We start from the raw sequence: 19903 nt of genomic DNA, 5'->3' as shown, positions 1-19903 counted from the left end.
CTAATGCATTTCAAGCTTAGTGCTAATAAAATTGAAAAATAAATGGAGGGTAATTGTTTCATGCATTTGAAGGGAACTGGCTCATTCAATTATGTGTGTGTGTGTGTGTGTTTATGTGTGCGGCTGCCTGCGTGCGCGTGTTTGTGTGTGTGTATTTCAATTTTCAGAATCAGTCGTCTGTTCAATGGCACCGAGCCCATCGTGTTGGACAGCTTGAAGCAGCACTACTTCATAGATCGGGACGGCGAGATATTCCGCTACATCCTCAGTTTCCTCAGGACCAGCAAATTGCTCCTTCCAGATGACTTCAAGGTATATACCCGCACCACAAAACATACCGCATTGTTTTTCCTTGTCTGCCCCATCAGTTTGAACAGCGTAACATAAAAAGCTACGAGTACGTAAAGCCATCTGTCAAAACACCCAGTCGTATGGCGTGAAAGTCGAGATTGTTGTCAAGATACAACACACTCAAGTTTCAATATGTATTTATTGATGTTTGCCTGCCCTCTCAGGGATTGCACGTTTTCAAAATAGATCTGATACCACAACAGAGTCGACAGTTTTGTTTTCACAACACCTCACGTAGACTCACCTTCTTCCCATTCAACACATTAATTACCTGCATTCTAAGCATAAGCAGTCATTAGGGAAACGTTTGGTTGGAGGGAGTGGGTGTATGGAAGAGATTCAGTTGGAGTTTAGAGTGGTGGAGAGGTAAAAGTGCTAACTTGCTAACTGGAGCATGGACCAGTGATGTGTCGGCCAAAGCCCTGAGCTGTTGTTTTTCACTTAGAGTGGTTTCTATAGAGGTGAGCCCAGGTGAAATAGCCTGTACGCCCCTCTGTTCCCCCCACGCTCTGATGACCGACTCCCGCTCAGTCAAGGACTCGCTGGGAGAGCTGCGCCGTGTTAGGGCACTTTACATACAAGTATACATACTGCTACACTCTGCGCCCATGTATACATGCATCTGTGCACATACACTTTAATCTTTATGGGCCATTGAAACTGCTTTGGCCTGTATTCGACTACTGAGGCTGCACACACCTGGCTCCTGTTACAGCGTTGAGGAACTCCATTGCAAGTGAATGCATATGCAATTAGAGTTCTTCAACGTACATAATGTCCGTCACCGTACGATATTAAATGATCCAAAGCACATTTCAACAAACAAGTTGATCATTATCTGTCTCCGTCCCAGGCTGATAGAGTAAAATGCTAATATTTTTAATGCTGGGAGTTGTTGAAGTTGATGAAGTTGTATGAAGATGATATGGAGAATGTGTTGCTTGTTTATTAGTCTCGCATTGCCAGATCTTCCTCCACAGCCCTGCATAGGAGGGTCTGTCTAGCCATCACAGCTTTCCGGGATGGGAGAAAAACGTGCTCTGGTTTATTGGCATTTCTTTAAACCAATCACAATCGTCTTGGGTGGCGCTAAGTGCAGCATGGAGCAACGGCGCCTCTGCAAAATAGCCTCGGGAAGGAACTTGTTTGGGTGGAACGTGTACGTTTAAAATTTGTTTTAGTAGCAACAGAAAACTCAGATTGGACAGATAGTCTAGCTACCTGTCGGGATTTATCCTGCAGAGATCTGAGGAGCAGTTAACCATAGGCTGAATTTCCGACGGCACCTGAACAATCCCGGAAGTGGAATGTCGTCGATATATAGACCACTTATTTATAAGACATGGAGCAACATTAACATTTATTTGAAGCCTGGCAAATGTTTAATGTTTGCTTTCCTTCTAGCTCTGGTTTGCTCTTCAACACTTCATTAGAAAAAGTATCTGGCTGTTCAGCTGCTAAACGCTCACTATGTTCGTTAACGTTGTCTGTCTGCCGTTTACTTTTGGGCAGGTAGCGCTCAGTTTGGTTTATCAGTGCTTTTATACTGAAAAAAACAGCTGCCATCTGCTGCTGAAGATGAGGTTGATGAGAGCTGAGAGAGTGAACCAAAACAGTAAGTTGCGGGATGCAAAACCAAAACAATGAGCTGAAAGATGCTAAACGATCGTCCTCTGATGTTCATCGCTATGGACAACCCCTTTCACTTTACAGTCAGGTAATCCATTGTTGATTTAAACAATATTGATAAGTACAGCTTTAAACCAAACTGGTTGCATTACGAGTAAGTTAATCTCACCCCCAAAAGTATCCACAGAACTACATGTGACTTTGTCAAAATTATTATATTTTCTGCCTACAGCTCCTTCCTGTTCAAGGTTTTTATTCAGTGATACGGTTTCCTAGGTGCATTCTAGTCTTCACTTCTACTCCACCTTAACCTTTCCACCGGGCTGGTGCTTGTTCATCATTCTCTACAAGGGAACACAGGGAAGGCGAGGCCAAGCCATTCAGAGCCAGAGGCAAACTCTCCAGGCACCACGGATAGTCTGAACGAGAGCCAAACCTCAGACAACAGAACATGACATGAAAGCACCGCATATTTTCAGCAAATGATGGCCTGACTCAGTACCGATTAGTTTTTCCCTTCCTTCCTGTGAAGTCTTGACAGTCCAATCAGGCACCACGGTTGAAGAGAATGCATTGGACTTCATTGTTTTCAACTCATTATGATCCCCTCGCATAAGCCTGTGTTGATCTGCATACCTTTCAATTTGCGTGAAGCCGGGGAGAAAAAAAAATGCAAATAGTGCGAGGCGGAATTGAGCATGTCCTTATCTGAACACAATCAGGCTTGCCGTCGCCCGAGGGCTGGGTCTGTTCTGCTGCTGGCAGCCACGGCGCTGTGTGTTTTGCTAAATCAATGTGAAAGTCTGAGCAGAATAGGAAAAGAAATTGCTCAGCCTACATCAGTGGAACAAAATATTCACTATTAATATCCTCCCTCTTCTCATTATTCAAACTACAATTAATCACAAGAGTGTAAGCAATGCTCAGTCATATTGAGGGCATGGTTAGAAACCGTTAAGAGTTAGTGGTTTCTGCGTCGGTTTATTCCGGCTTTTGTATTGCACTTTAAATCAATAATGCTTTGTTTCTTTAGGTAATAAATGCAAAAAAAAATTAAAGGAAAGAGCTAATGTTTTCATTATTTGTGGGTGCTGTATATTAGATGAGAATTAGATGGATTTTCTGTCAGTGGCCTCTTTAATCAACAACCTGTGAACCTCTACTTGTGTGGCTTTAGTCATGTTTTTGTCCAAAACATACAGTGGGTCTTTATCAGTCCTCCGACTCCCTCGTAGTGACAGTTTCCATCATTTTCTTGCTCTTCTTCTCTTTCTCTGCCTCCCTCTCTGTCTCTCCCTCCCTCTGTCCTTCCCCGAGATGTTGCCTTGCCGGTGGGCGATCAGGTCGGATCATTATTTTGAAGCTCAAACGGGCTGTCTGGACACAGGATTGGGGGATGAATTGTCTCGTAGAGCTGGCAGCAGTAGCAGCAGCCAGGAACGAGCTGTTGGCCCTGTCTCCCTCTTATCCTCACCTCAGCGCTTAGGATTACTCTGTTGTCTTCTGCGCTGTTCAGGATGACTAAAGTGGCTCGCAGACAGACCCCTGTTAAAAACATATCCATCCATGGCTTCAGACCTGTGAAGGATGAGGAGCTACACTTTGATACAGAGAGCTGCCTGAAGGGGAGCGTCTCAGTATGAGTTTTGTCAGCTGCAGCAAGAAGGCCAGGAGAGAAAAAGACAGGGAGAAAGGGAGAGAAAAAGAGAAAAAAAGGACCCCCTCCTCCCTTCTTTCGCATTCTGAAATCTTAAATATTAGGCCGTCAGCTTAAGATGTGTTGCGTCAACGCTCGTCCAGATGGAGTTGTATATGGGTGTCGTTCACAAGCCTCAGATGAAGGCACAGTTTAGATGATGTGGTAAACCAGCGAGGAAGACTTTTCAAGGCTAAAGAGCCTGACAGAAGCAGCAGGGTTAATGAATATGCTGTTTGCTGCCATGCTCTGTTTCTATACCCAGCAGTAGAGGTTAGATTAGGGCTCCCCGGCAGCCCCGGCACCCAACACCCACAGCCACCAATGATGCAGACTATATGAAACATATACTGTATGCCGTTTCCGCAGTACAAACATACTGTACAGTGTCTCGTTTTTCTAGGGCATTTAGACTTTGCACCATCATGTGCAACCTCTATCTGTATCTATTAAATGTGTAACCAGATTCACAATGGGTTGTTTGCTGTGGTTTGACAGTGTTCATGCACTAAAAACAAACTTTAGCCAGGAGCTAAGGAACATGAACATCATGTACGATAGAAACGTAAAAGTTCACAAACTAAGAATGAATTAGGCTGTCATTCTTTGTCGCTGTGAAACAGTTGTCAGAACACAGATTTATTAATTACTAATTGTTTAGCAGAAAGATTTGCAGCATTTAGGTGTAACCTAATTAAATCTTGTTCTAATAGGAGCTTAACATCGGGCCGCAAGCCTCATTAACATAAAACTCCCTCCATGTGAGGAATACATTAAAATGCTCCTTGGCTGATGATTGTCCTCATGTTCACTTGCACATATCTTTTCCTCACCTCCGTCTGCCTCCAATAGCGAACCTCCGCCTCCCTCTATTTTCTATGGTAGCGGTGAATGATAGTGCCATCTGGTCTTGTGGGAAATTAGAGGCAAGAGCACAGGGGCAAATGGCCCCCAGCAAGCCCTGCCCAGGAGGGAGAGGCAGGCAATCTGCTGCAGACTGTCTGCACACAGGAATGCACCATCCCACTTCACTGGAGCCCTTCTGACGGCCTTTCTGGAGTCGGCTCACTGAAACATGCTAAAGGCTAGCACAGCTCTGCCAAGAGCTACTGCGGAGGAGAGCTGCAGCATGGCTATGCTTTGTTTATTGAGAGTGTTGTCCTGCTGGTCGAAGGCAATCCCTGATCTTAGATTATTGTTCTTCTATCCAGAAGATGCATTGCATGGTAAAAGTGAGACGTTAAACCCTGCTCTGTTTTGGACAAACAAACAAACCAAAGTACTTTTACATTTTGGTTATTTGTTTGATTCTCATCCAGATCGATTTACCATAAGTGTAGGACTTTTATGCTGCTTACATTACAAGAAGCCTCAGTAATGAGTTTATGGGTCAGAAACATTGTGCCTTGACCCTTTGCCCTCCTTAGTAATGGTTTCTTGTGACAGCCTCACTGAGTGGTGGTATCTACCGGTGGTATCTAACATTCACATATAAAGAATAAAAGAAATGTTTCCTTAAAATATTCAGATATATTGTGCAACATTTTGTATTTAATCATCACAATGCAATTAGCTATTTGTTCCTCCATGCATGCCTGTACCGCACAGTTAGTGTTTCACTACTGTAGATGGGTCAACGTGCAGATGCAGCCAGAACAGCACTCCTGGAGTAATTAGTGGTTAAGTGTCTTGCTCAAGGACACTTTGTCATTGGTTGCTGTGCAGAAGCCATCAGGATACCCTGTAAATATATCTTCCACTGCCACCCTAATGTTCCACAGTACTGTATGTGTAGGGTTTGTCCTGATTACCTTGGTGTTGAACTGTAATGTAGTAAAAATCACAGTGTGTTAGTCACATATATAGCCAAGAGGATTGCACAGTACATGAGTGATTCCTAACCAGGGGTATGTGTACCCCGGGGGTACTTTTGCAGTTGCCAGGGGGGACCGTGGAACGATCGTAAAGTATCTCAATAAATAAATAAAAAGATAATAGAAATTATGATTTGATTGGAAGAATATATCCACATAGCCTATTGAAGTCAACTGTAACACCTTAACATAACATGTTGCAGTTATGTAAGAGTGTGTAAAAAGTTAGCAAGCGAGCACAGAACTTTAGCTAAAAGTCATAAATAAATGGTAGAAATAACTAGTTAAACTAATGACTAAACAGTTTAGTTTTAAGATAAAAGTAAAGGAGAAACGGTTCAAATAGCTAAAAGTTGAAATAGTTAGCTAAAAGTAATGGCTTAAATTAACATTAATGGATATATGGTTTAAACATTCAGATTCACTCCAAGTAGTAGTAGCCTAAAAGGCTAGTGGTTGTAGGATTGCTAGTCTATATCCTTGATGCTCCACTTCCGGGATTGCTCCGTTGCCGCCGGAAAATCCGCTGGATTTCACTCATTTAGGCCGGATATCCGTTGCCTTGGGCTTCCTTTGTGTTGGCATTTTAAACTCCGGTCAATTTATGAGGACTATGGTTAACCTTTTCTCAGATCTCAGCAGGGTAAATCCATACAGCTAGCTAGACTATCTGTCCAATCTGAGTTTTCTGTTGAACGAATAAAACAACTTTTAAACACCTTGAACACATGTTCCACCAAAACAAGTTCCTTTCGATCCTATTAAGCAGCGGCTCCGCGGCTTTTCTCCGGTGCTTAGCACCGTCCAAGACGATTGTGATTGGTTTAAAGAAATGCCAATAAACCAGAGCATGTTTGCCTCCCATCCCCAAATGCTATGTGGAGTAGCCAGACTCTCCTTCAGCAAGCTTTGGAAGAGGGTCTAGCAAAGCGAGACTTGGGATTGCTGACCAAACCAATCCTAATATTGACAGCTCAGTTTTATGAAAATATTTACAATATGTGATGATATGAATATAATATAATGAATATGATCTTCTTTTATATAATGAATAGTGTAATACATATGGAACATGCATTGTAAATTGATGAAGGGGTACGCAAGTTCATCTGACAGGGCTGTAAGTAGGGTTGCCACCTGTCCCGTATAATAAGGGATCGTCCCATATTGAAAAAATAAATGCCCTGTCCCTAAGAATTCACCATAATTCAGGAAATTAAGTGTCTGACATTCAAAATCTCATGAAGGCCCCCCGCTTGATTTGTGCATAGGACCGCTGGCAAGGTGTCCCCTATTTTCCACATTGAAGGTGGCAACCATAGCTGTGAGGGTATCTCAGACCAAAAGGTTGGGAACCACTGCAGTACATATGTGCTAACTGACTGCATTCATCTCCTGTGTAGGACTTCCACCTGCTGTACGAGGAGGCACGCTATTACCAGCTGACGCCCATGATCAAGGAGCTGGAGCGCTGGAAGCAGGAGCGCGAGCAACGGCGGATGGCGCAGCCTTGCGACTGCCTGGTGGTTCGCGTCACACCCGACCTGGGCGAGAGGATTGCCTTGAGTGGGGAGAAGGTCCTTATCGAGGAGATCTTCCCTGAGACCGGAGACGTTATGTGCAACTCAGTCAACGCTGGCTGGAACCAAGACCCAACACACGTCATCCGCTTTCCCCTCAATGGCTACTGCAGGCTCAACTCCGTCCAGGTAACACACTGGACACCCCATTTGGCAACAGTACACATGTTTGTCATATTAGTGATTGAAGCAACCCAGCACAGTGTTTTCACAGTGTTCTACAGGAGCTCTATTGTAATGTCCTGTTGTCACTATACATGCACTGCCAGATATGAAGTTCATTTTAGGAATATTATACTGTGATTGAAATCCGAATAATACACTAAATAATAAACTAAATTAAGCTATTGGTCTGAAATGAAAATGTGCAAACTAGACAGTAAGCAGAAAACGCTTTTTATAATGTAGCCAGTTTTTCGATTTCTTTTTTAAAGGCTGAAAGTATAATGCAACACACACAATGGAGAACCAGCAAGTAAGTCTCAGTGCTTTGATGTAACTTTGTGTACAGCTTTGATAAAGTCTCATGATATCAGGTTCAAACTTTACTAACAAATGAACTGTCTTGAGCTGTAGGAAGCACGACTTGCTACAAAGTTAATTCCAGTGCCTCTATTCAGTTTGTGGCACCATAACTGTGAATACTGTATATTGTATATGCATCCTCTCTGTAGATTGAAGGTAGACAGGGCTAGTTGTGCACAACTCACACAGAGCGGTCCTGAGTTGAGATTAAATTAAATTCAGAACAAGTCAGGTTCATACTTGCAGAGTCAATATGAGAAACAGTGAAAGACAGATTACAACTACCTATCTGCCTTACTAACTATGGAGCTTTTCTCAGTGGTCACTGCAGGCCTTTGGTGAATACACACCATGTGTGTGTCTAGGGTATACGTATACAGTAACTTTAGGGCACATTCCTAACAGATTCATAAGGTGTTTAAATGGATGTCAAAACATATTATGTAATGTATGCATTTGTGATTTGACTACTGTATATTACAAAATTGCACACTTAATGGCATATATAAGACTTCAAGTAAAGTATTTCCTAATATAAACTGTATTTTTACCTTAAGGTCCTTAGCTAGCTTTTATTTTTCCAAGGATAAAATATTTTCTGCATTAGGAAGAAAAGATAATTATTATAAATGCACAGGTCTCTTGTGTACATTGTGTCTATACACTCTAGTTCTGCATCTGTTTAAGTTTGATTTGGCACTGTAGGTGTTTTATGGCATCAGTCCCGTCTTTGAGGTTAGCCATAACTAATAAAATAAATGAGTTATGCCTTGACGAGTCAGTCAACATGATTTGTGGCTCCGCATGTTGTCACAGTGGAGATTTTTTTATTTTTTTACCTTTATTTATCCAGCAAAGTATTTTTGCTGCACAAGCAAACCATTTTCACCAGCACCCCTTCAACACTTTCATTCACACTTAAACATCTGGCTGGCATTTGTACTGTACACTCACACAGCGTCTGCTGAGGGTGAGACTGTCGCTTCTTCATTATATCAGTCCAGATATTCTTTGTCAATTTGCAGATTTTATTTTACAAACATACACTGGTTTTCATTGTCTATAAGCTAGAATTTCACCTCAAAACTTTGCTTTAAGACAATTTGCATTTTCTGTGTCTCTTTGCACTGTGTTTTGCCACAGTAGAGATAATAGCTTGTTGTCACTAACTGAGATAATAGCTACTTTGATGGAGCTACAGTCAGTTTGTGGAGAGATTACCAGAGGTAATGGCGGGTGTGTGTAGTATTTTATTCTGTCTAAAGATGGACTCACTCACATCCTTCAAGTGGCTTTTGTGGCTGTGCTTGAGCCTAGCCTGTCCACTGTAATGTGTGACTGCTCATTGTTTTACAGTATGTAATACCATTTTCAAACAGGTAGTCTGACTGAGATCTCTTTGTCTAAAAGCTGAGTTGACAGCAGTGTGGTATAGCAGTAAAACGTTAATAACAACTTCAGAAAACTAGTTTTACAGTTGTGTTACCCAGAGAGGTCTGTAAGAGGGAGAACGGGGGGAAACTTAACAGCCTCACACCACAGGCTCGATATAACACACTTCAGTGCCCACAGCCATGAACAGGCCAACACTTAGAGGAGCCGTCCCCCCTCCAGCACCCAGAGGCAGCCTCTCCCAGGCAGGCTAGTGTGCTCTGACACCTCCACCTCCCTCCTGCTAGTGTGCGAGACCACCTCCAGGGAGGAGAGCCGAGCAAGCGGGACAAAGCACGTGTGGACTGCGGCCATGTTTTCCTGCGAAAAAATGAAGAAGAGGAATGGAAAGGGGGGAAATGATATGCATAATTTACGCTTTACTCCTTTTTAAGACACAGCTCCTTTTAAAAAAAAAAAGACTCCAATATAACACCGCTCAAGGCAATTGAAATATACGTATTGCATTTTTTAATACCATACTTACAATTTCTCAAACAGCCTAAACCGGTTTATACTTCTTTTATAGATTTTTAAATGACTTGCAATATAATTAATTGGCCGCATCAACTAACACAACATTTTCCCACTCTGTTTACCAGTGAGAGTGGTTTATGGGATGTGAGCGCGTCTGATTAACATGGTCTTGAAGGAGTTTTTATTGTTTAGGTTTTTATTGGGCTGCTCCTCTGAAGGCGAGGCGAGCTGAAATCCTCTTTTCAGACAAACTGCAAACTGAGGAGCTAGATCTTCAAGGTTTCCTGTAAGCGGTGCTCCCCTTTGTCTCACAGTATGGCCTCGCTCGGTTAAAGCGGTGTTAGTTGTGGCGTCAGAGTCTTGGGTCTCTTGCTGCCTGGCCCCTTCAGGAAACACAGATACATGCAATTCTGTTTTTAAAAAAAAGCGCAAACACACACAAATACGCAAGCACAGTAGAGGGGGGCCCCGGCTCATTGAGTCGATGTAGATGAGGACGCAAGGAGCAGATGGAGGTGTTTTTCGGTGTAAGAGGAGATTTTTCTAAACATCAACTCATTCTGTCCTCTCTCATTGTTGCGTGAAGGTATGAGAAGGTTAGGAAAATAATCGTCTTACCCGCCAGACAATGAGCCTCTGATCTGATTTCAAACCTGGACCCCAACCCAGGGGAACACACACACACAACCACACCCTGCCCACAGAGGAAGACCAAGGAGAGAAAGAAGGGGGGGGGGGGACGACGACTGAGTATTAGTACTTAGTATTGGTTTTTGAAGAGGTCTTGACAGGAAAGAGATGGATACGTGACAACTTCTAAATGTACTCTGTTTTCAATTTATTATACGTCACTGGCATAGAAAATTCATTTTAGTCTCAAACGATTTTATTGAAGTTAAGGTACTGCTGTCTTGCCCAGGGCTGGAAACTGCTAGACCTTGTGATACTTTGGTCACAATGAGATAACATGACGTTTCTCAATACTTTACTGTACACTAAACAGAGCAACTTTTCAGTTTTGCAGTTCATGATTCCTTTTTTATTCACTTAAAAATAAAGTAAGACCCCTAAATGTGGTTATACTTCGGAGTGACACATCTCATTGAATTACTCAGTGGTATTCAAAGCATTTCAAGGACTCTTTTTTCAAGAGTATCAATTTGTGATACATTTTTATACCATCTTCTATTTACCGCTAGTTTGTATAAGTCTACAGAAAGAATATATTGGAAGGAAATTCATCTTCTATTTACATTTAGTTTGTATACAGCTACAGAAAGAATATATTGGAAGGAAATTCATCTTCTATTTACATTTAGTTTGTATACAGCTACAGAAAGAATATATTGGAAGGAAATTCATCTTCTATTTACATTTAGTTTGTATACAGCTACAGAAAGAATATATTGGAAGGAAAGAATTCAATGTATACTGTAAATGTAGCCCCTTCTTAAGTCCTTCGTGTTGTGTATTCAAATGTGAGTGAGATTAAACAACTCCACCTTGGCGAGTGATTCACCATGAAGTCATGACTGGAATTTAGGGAATAATGCATACCACCTGCGCTGTGATGTAGATCCAGCGGAGAGAAACAGAGAGCAGCAAAGGCACTTAACGGAGGGAAAACATTTAGCCAAAGAGCCACAGAGGTGTATACACACGCGTCCCAGAGCTGGAGCCTGGGCCTGCTGCTCCATACATCACCATGATGAAGCACTCAGATCAGACCAGAGCCAATCCGTCCTTCATCAATGTGACAGCGGAGCCAGTCGTGGAGAAGGGGCCCCTGTCCCCCTGCTGCCCAGGCGGGGAACGCAACGCGTCGCAACACTCTCTTACATGTCACACTGCCACTCCATCAATCCTGCGCTGGGTGGAAAGAGAAAGCACAGCTCATCAGAGCAGACAAGGCCACACAAGCACCTCAGCTGTGCTCCTCAGTGGCCCGAGTGGCAGAACAAGACATTAACACTGCTGTGGTTAGGGCTCTCTGTACTGCCTCTGTGGCTCAGCATCGGAAGGCACTCGGGCCCAACAGGCAGCGGATTAATCTGCAGTATGGTGAGGGTAAAGGACAATGTTGCCCGCTGATAGCTTCAGCAGTTGGACGCAGCATGGTTAGTTATTGGAAAGTCGAGCTTCCTAAGAGATATGTGACGCCTCTAGGAAAATGAACAGGAAGAGAATTAACCAGATGATTCCCAAGTTCTTACACAGTTTAATGAGAAGAAATGAACTTCATATGACATAGAATACACACTGAAACATTACCTCTAATCCACATAATTATAAATAGACTGAAAGAGTGTCATAAAACATCCTTCATCAGTGTTATAGTCGTATCGTTGTGTAGTTAAAAAGCAGCTGAAGACTCACTTGTTTAAACTCGCTTTTGTCTCATGATTGTAACTTTGGGTTTTAAAGTTTTTTTTCTTTTATTTCCATTGGTATTTTATTTCTGTGTTGCTTGCACTTTACAGTTTGGGTCTTACTGTATTTTTGTGACTTTGTCTGTAAAAGGTGCTATATCAAATACACTTATTATTATTATTATTATTATTATTATTATTATTATTATTATAGTCAGTGGTGGAAGAAGTATTCAGATCTTTTGGTTAAGTAAAAGCTAAGAAGTATTTTATTCTAACTTTTACTTAAGTAAAAGTACAAATGTATTATCAACCAATTACTTTAAGTACTCAGAATTCAGAATGTCCCCTCCCCTGAGTGTTTTTAATGTTATGTTATTGGATCATTATTAGTGATGGATTACGCTGTGAGCAGCATTCTAAGGTTGCAGTTGTTGGAGGTGGAACTAATAATGCATTCATACACTTTATTTAATTTATAACACTGAATCATATTTTAAAAGCTGGCAATTTATTTTGTGTGTAAAATATGGATCTGCAAAGCACAGCAGTAACTACTGCTGTCAAATAAAGGCAGTGGAGTACAAAGTACAATCGTTCCCTCTGAAATGTAGTGGAGTAGAAGTATAAAGCAGCATAGAAAGGATTATGTCCAAGTTAAGAACAAGTACCTCAACATTGTGAATACAGTATATGAGTTGATGTACTTTGTTGTGTTCCACCACTGGTAACCGTAGTTTTATTCCACAAAGCCTGAAACCACAGACCACAGAGGAATAAGAAAGAGTAACTGAATGAGTCACATCCTTCATCCTCACATGCTCAAGTTTGTTTTGCTTAGTGTGAACTGTACTGTACTGACCTCACCCTAAATACCTCTGTTCCCTGTCTAGCTCCATGTGTAGGCTATTTACACTGCCAGGGTTAGGGGTTGCATTGCCCCAAGGGTCACCCCAACTAAATGACTGTGTGGATTCATTCTACTTACAGACATTTTAAATCAAAGTGTCCATTTGTAATCATGAGCTCAGACTTGTCAGCTCCACAAACACAGCTACTTGTTAATAAATGTTCTGCAAAGTTCCGCAAAAGCTAATGGAATATATTACACTGTCAAAGTGTTTTTGTCGCTTGTGATTTTCTAAAAAAGCTGGCAGATGGCTCGGAGAATTAGAAAGAGTCAGAGCTTCTCGGCTGTTTTGTGCCAGATGCTTGCAATGAGTGGAGGATGCGATGCAGAGACTGCGGTTAGCGCTCCTTGTCACATATTAAAGACTGTGCATAGTTAAACAAAAGCGACCCCCAGAGTGCAGCGCCCATCACATGCTACATTGTCTGTGTGTGTCATACGTGTCAATCAACTCTGAGCCCTGTGCCATGAGAAGCAAGTGTCTTCCAGCGCCTCCTGAGAGGTGTTGCGAGTATGTGTGCACTCCGGTGGCCATCAATATTACATTGTGCTCCGGTTTCCAGCCCTGAGACTCATTCACTTTGATTCCTGCCCCGCCATCTTCACTTGGTTGAAAATATACGGTGCTGGGAGGTTAGAGAAGTGAGGCTGATATATACCCCCTCCTCATCCCCATTGCGACACTAGATTGAGTGGCAGCACTGTGAGATGGTTAAATGCTGAATGGTGCGTGTGTGTTTGGGGGGCAGATCCCTGTGCAGCCAAATCGACCCTGTGACAGTGAGAATGGTTTATTATGTTTCAAAAGTATACGGATCACAGGGGATAAAGAGAGACGTTTTTATTCATTTTCTGCTTGGATCACACGCAAAAAGACAAGAAGAAGTTCAGGGTAGAACTAGCAAACTTTGGTAAAGTATTGTCATATCCCCTGTATCCTGATTTCCTGTTTTAAAAAAGAATAAGGTCGTGAAATACTTCAAGCATGGTCACAGCAAAACTGAGATTCGGGGAAGGGTCTTCTCTAAATTCAAAGTAGTGCACATGAAAAGGAATAATTAGCTTGAATTCCATTTCACGGAAATCCTCATGCTTGGAATGAATCTTCGACCAATCAGATTGCTTAAATGCAACTGGCTGTTGGGATATTTTGCTATGGTTTCGCTCAAGTGATGCAGGAAAGTAAGCAGAGAAATCTGCATAAGTTCAACATAAGCTGGGATCTGAAAGCCTGCAGTCACAATGTTGTGCTGAGCGGAGCCACCAGGACATGTTTTAGCTTTGTAAGAGGGTGCTTTACTTTCTGTTGTCAGCTGGGATTGATTTCAGGACAGTGTCCTGTGGACATTGAAACCTTTTGCTTGGATACATCTTAATTATTCAGTTTATTGTTTATTCCCCCGTGGCACTAATTCACTGTGTCAAACTAAATTTTTAATTTTAATTTTAATTTTTTTATGGCATTCTTATAGTCATTACAGTATCCTTGAATCAGTTACAACTATCTATAATAATATCCTTAAGTCTTTTGTGTTGCTATGCATTAATGATAAAAGTGTTTTCAGACTATCTTTATTGATCAGGCCATTCTCCTCTGTGACCGAATTCATTGCAGAATATGACAGTCCCACATGTGTTAAGAGATGATGGTGGGGGGGGGGGGAATGCAATGTGATGCAATGATCAAAGAAGGCTATGTAATATCATTTCCATAATCGTTAGGCTCCTCCATCGTCTGTCATGGATTTGGGAGTGTTTGATGCTTGGGCAGGTCTCTTAATTAGCCATCCTCACCATCAGCTGTCTGCCGCCCCTTCTGTCTCACAAATTACAGAGTTTGTCGACGTCGTATGGCTAGAGGACGAAAATCTTTCCGAGGCGTCCTTTCGGTTTACAAGCAGCATGTTGCCCACATTTCGGTTTAATTTAAGAAGTGGGGTGAGGGGGATCAGGTCTGTTCAACAAGTTGGTGTGTGAATACGTGTGTGTTATTATTTGCATTCGGTGAAGTTTGCGTGCTTGCTCTCATATCATCTCTGTGTGTTTGTGCGTGTGGTTGATCTCTTCTCTGTTGGGCTAATCTCCAGTCAGGGGAGGCTGCAGCCCTTTCGACCTGCAGGCCTAAATGCCCCAATTTTAGTTCTCCGATGGGGGCCCTCGCTCCTGTAATTACAGAGGTCATTCTGCGCCATGAATGTATGTGTCAGTGTGTGTGCGTGTATGGGCATCTGAAGAAACTGATCTATTTTATGTGAACTTCTCTGGCTCTGTATCTGGCAGGAGGGGGATAGCCCTCGGCGAGACCTTTCATTTCCATGCACTGCACACTCCATTAAAAAGGACGGGGGAATAAGTAAATACACAGCACTCCTCGCACTGGGATTTCGATATACCCCTCAAAAAAAAACATCCCACAAGGATTATGGCAGATGAGAGAAAAGGGTTCTTGAAGTTCACATGTTTTGCGTCTGAGCATATCTGCGTGTGGACTAGTGTGTGTATCAACGGCCAGAGTCGGGGCCAGGCATGCATCCCTGTCTCCTGTTCTCTCCCCACAGCTCCAACGCTTGTGTCCTCACACAGATCACCCATTACTCTCTCTCCTCATTCCCCACACATCGTTCTCTCCTTCGCTCCCTGGCCTCATTACTCAAATTAGGAGCTCCAGTAATCACCACGCTGAGCTCCACTCAGCCTCTTAACACACCTCACTCACACTCCGCTCTCCTCATCCCTTTGAGCTCATGCCCTCGGTTCAGTAGCCAATGCGGCACAAGCGGCATGAATATTGCAGAGGTGGTGTGATGTTGGACTGCCCTCTGGTTCTATTTCCATCACTACGTGTGATTGGAGGAGGGGGAGGTTAATGGCACATGGTGTATGTTGTGACTGATGGAGCTCTGAGGTTGATGTGAGGATGGATGGATATCAAAAAAAGTGATCCAAGACTTACTTATATTTGCTGCTGATGGGCAGTTTAAAATTCTGGCAATGAGATATCACTAAACTTTCCTATAAACGACTGACTGTGGTCTTATTCTGTTTGGAGAAGTTGAAAAGTATTCATCACACACAAAAGAAAAAGGGGTTACATTAAAATAAAAGTTTGACATTTTGGGAAATAGTATTTATTTTTGTAATTTGGGAGAGTTAGAAGAAAGCAAATGAACATTTTGTCCCCAAAATGTTGAACTTTTCCTTTAAAGAAGTATGAAACTTAAAACCTGCATCTCTATCAGTAACACTTCTATGTTAGACTTAGCTATATCGACACGGCAGTTCTGTTATTAATAGCCTTCGCTTTACTCTCCTCCCTCTGTCCCCGCCTGCAGGTTCTGGAGCGTCTTTTCCAGAAAGGTTTCAGCGTGGCGGCGTCTTGCGGAGGCGGCGTGGACTCATCCCAGTTCAGCGAGTACGTGTTGTGTCGCGAGGACCGGCGGAGTCTCTCCATCAACACGCCCATCAGGATAAAACAGGAACCGCTGGACTAGAGCGTTCTGGGAGAGGGACTGCCAAACCCCACCAATACTCCTTCCATCTTCTCACGCCACCCCACCCCGCCTACCCCTGCCCCCCCTCCCTGCCCAAACAGGACCACAGCCACCCCCAACATACCTAAGTATTAGCAGTGGCTTGTTAACCTCGCCAGCTCTGCAGAACTCTAAGGGGAATGTAGTACCAAACAAAGGAGAGAAAAAAAAAGCATCAGCAGCAAAAGTTTTTGATTATGTGAAATGACGCCCAAAGAATCTGGGTCTGTGATGAAAACGACGACAACAAATGGACTCAACAGCAGCTTACTTGAACCATTTTTGGCACCATGATTTTTCCCTCTTCTTCTCATAAAAAAAGGTGTCCTGACCCTTTTTGGAGTGACACAACTGCCCCCCCCTTCTTGAATCCCAAAACCGCCCCCTCCCCCCCCACCCTTCTACCCCTCTTTTAGTGGTGTATCATCCGGTTCTGTCTCTGTATGAGGGCCCATGTCTGGCCTGCTGTGGGACAAGAAAGCTTTGGCAGACAGGACGCTGTTAAGGATGACAGGAAGAGGACATAATCCCATCTCGCGAGTCCCCGGAAAGACCCCAATCCGCCCGAGCCCTCGACCCTCCAACCCCGTCCCACCTCACTCCACAGGCCTCGCTACAGACGGCGGGGCCTCGCCGAAAACAGCATCGTTTGCCAAAATGATTGTTTATTACAATTTTCATTGTTGTTTCTAAAGTATGTTCTTCTTGCTCCTTTTGCTGTTCTTATCATGAAATGGTGTAAACAATTATTATTAATAGGATTATTTTTAATGTCTCTTTTTTTCCTTTCTCCAATATGAAGGATGTATGAACGTTGTATTCATTAGGCTTTGAGAGCTTGTGAGGGAGCGTTTCTTGGCAGTAGCTGCAGAAACTCAGATGTCCGCAGGCTATGTGGCTAAAGCGATCTGGCTGGCAACGCATTCAGAGCCGGAAAAAGTCCCATTGTTCAAACGGGGATAGAAGAGAACCTGGATATTTCAAAATGGTTTATAGTCAAATGTGTTGCACACATAAAAACTTGCTCTGGATTTTCTGCTCATTAGCTCTAAAACATATCTCGGGTGTTGGCTCTTTTGCTCGGATTTAGCAGACGTTTGAGACAGTTTCAGTAAATTTGAAATTCAGGTTTAAACTTGCACAAGCTCTAAGTGTATTGCAGTTTTGTTGAGTTAGAATGTTAAAGACTTGAGGACCAACGTGGACGTTTACCAGTATGTCTCGTGATCAGCAAGAGATGTACTCTAAATGCTTAATGTTTCTTTGCACTTAAACATTTCCTACAGAGCTGCCCTGCCCTGTTCCCACCCACCACTTGTTTGAACCCAGTGACCGGTGCCAATCAAGCTGTTTATCTTCTCATGTTATTGGAGACTAGAACATTAAAACATTTAAAACAAGCAAAAGTTACAACAGAACAAATACTGCAGGTACCAAAGGTGACAAGGTGCCTATTTTGTTGATTGTACAAACATAAAGGCACCATCTCTTTTTACAGTTTATAGCTACAAAAAAAAGACACAAAGCATTATAAAAAAAATAAATAAAAAAAACGTCAGAAGGCAACCAACAATTTGTTCCTCCAGGCCTCCAGTCTTTACAGTTTTGTTGAGAATAGCTCACAGTACCTTCACAAAAAAGTTTTAGAGACAAAGTCTCTGTTAGTTTCAACATTGTCACTCCTAAACCAAGATTATTTTCGATGGTTCTTCACATGTATGTATGTCAGAACCCAAAGTGAGCTGTACTCCCAGCATCAGCATCTTATTCACAAAGAGGCGAGTGGGTGGTGTTTACTCTATCCTGCTCTCATTCTTTTGGTCTTATTCTCAACATTTCTGGATCAAAGACAGAAACAAGAAAGGCCAAGTTGTCACGCTTTGTATTTGTGTAACTTACAGATGCTGTTTCTTCCATTCCAAAAGACTGATGAAAAAAAAAGAAGAAGTCCATTCTGATCTTGGTGAGCTCTGGCCTTAGTTTGAGTTAAACTGGGGTTAGTTTTTTTAAACTAGTTGTTCATTAAAAATGGGTGGTAGTTCTTCTGACCATGTTCTAATATTTGCTCTCTCCGGATGGCCGCTGATTAAATAAGGCCAATGAGTGGATAGAGATGAGCTCGGTGTAAGTGTAGCTCCCAGTCCAGCTCACTCCTCCCTGGGGGTCTCTCTCACAATCAAGCCTATCTTTGTTCTGACCTGCCAGTGGCCTGCGCCTTTGCATCCAGTCGCCTCAAAGGGAATGGTCAACCAGGCCTTTCATGTGCCGAGGCATGTTGGGCTCTTCACAGCGCTCCTTGCCCCCCTCCGCCTCCCCGAAGGCTCCCAGCTCAGTGGTGCCAGTAGAAACTCGGGTTGCACCCCCTGCTGCTGTGTCATCCCCATGCGCAGCTTTTGTAATTTTTTTTCAAATCGCCCTCCTACACTGTGGCTCGCTGTACCACACTGCAACAAACCAAACTGATGAGTCAAATCTGAGCATACTCCAAACTTACAGTACTGTACAGCCGGGCGACTTGACTCTGCTGCTGATCCTGAGATATTTGATCCAGTTGATACGAAGTGTGGAAACTCATCTGGGTTAGTTCTTGAGGAAACAGGGGTAAAAAAAACTAGTGCTATAACCACACGTGCAAGAATGACTTTTTTCAGGGAGGAAGGAAAGAAAGCATGTTTTCTCACTGATGTGGAATTTGGAAATCATAGAATGGGCTTTTATTAGCTTTAAAAAGCCGAGGGGTCATACACATTAGAACAAAAACATAAATGGCTGTTCACGCCTACATATAAAGTGAGAAAAAGGAACAAAAATTGCAGTTTGGGGCTTCTGTCTGCAATAACCAAACATGGAATACCCCCTTTCGACTCTGCGAATAAGTGCAGGTTAACTACAAAAGGTAGACAAACTCGACAGGACTGGAAACTTCATAGACATGATCACACATGCCAGTCGTTTCAGATGAAGTACTGGTCAGTGTTTCAGCCAGTTCAAATGGCATTCACTCCACCTCTAAGGCGGGTCAGTTGTACAGTTATTGTATATTGAATTATCAGGACTCTGGGTTTTACAGGACCCTTGTGTTTTTAAGAAACCTCTTGGTCCTCTTCACAAATAGAATGAAAAGAATTCAAAGCATTACATTGTGTACATATGGATTAAAACATGTCAAAGGGTATAATAAGGTGCAAATGTATATTATTTAAAGTGTTTAAAACAATTAGACTGTGGTATTAAAGGGCATGTGTTCATTTACAGTGTCTCCATTTGACTTTTCTTGCATATTTGCGATAATAAAAGGATGTTCTGATGTATATCTGATGTGTGTCTCATTGATCTCCATGTGTTCTTCCATTAACCTCTGTCAGGTTACTATTGCTTGTATACTATTGGTGATCTCGAGAAGCATGTATGTGGTTGCCGTATTCAGTATGTTGATCTCTTTGTCCTGTAATTAAACTGATGAAACCTGAGAAATCTCCCCAGCCTACTGTACACAAGCATATGGGGGATCCTCGTTCATTTTCGCAAAGC

At 42.6% G+C, this 19903-nt stretch overlaps 1 protein-coding gene across 2 annotated transcripts in view; it reads left to right on the top strand.

Annotated features, from left to right (window-relative positions):
* Positions 1–19683, top strand: part of LOC120556282 (BTB/POZ domain-containing protein kctd15) — a 30211-nt gene extending 10528 nt beyond the window's left edge. For both annotated transcript variants that reach the window (XM_039795763.1, XM_039795761.1), the window contains exons 3-5: positions 168–312; positions 6954–7259; positions 16175–19683. In XM_039795763.1, the coding sequence (XP_039651697.1) occupies positions 168–312; positions 6954–7259; positions 16175–16333 (610 nt within the window). In that variant the 3' untranslated portion in view covers positions 16334–19683. The remainder of the gene's footprint in view (positions 1–167; positions 313–6953; positions 7260–16174) is intronic.
* The last annotated feature ends 220 nt before the right edge of the window (positions 19684–19903 follow it).

Source organism: Perca fluviatilis, chromosome 3 (genome assembly GCF_010015445.1).
Source record: "Perca fluviatilis chromosome 3, GENO_Pfluv_1.0, whole genome shotgun sequence".
Lineage (NCBI taxonomy): Eukaryota > Metazoa > Chordata > Actinopteri > Perciformes > Percidae > Perca > Perca fluviatilis.
This window is presented reverse-complemented; position numbering and strand designations above follow the sequence as displayed.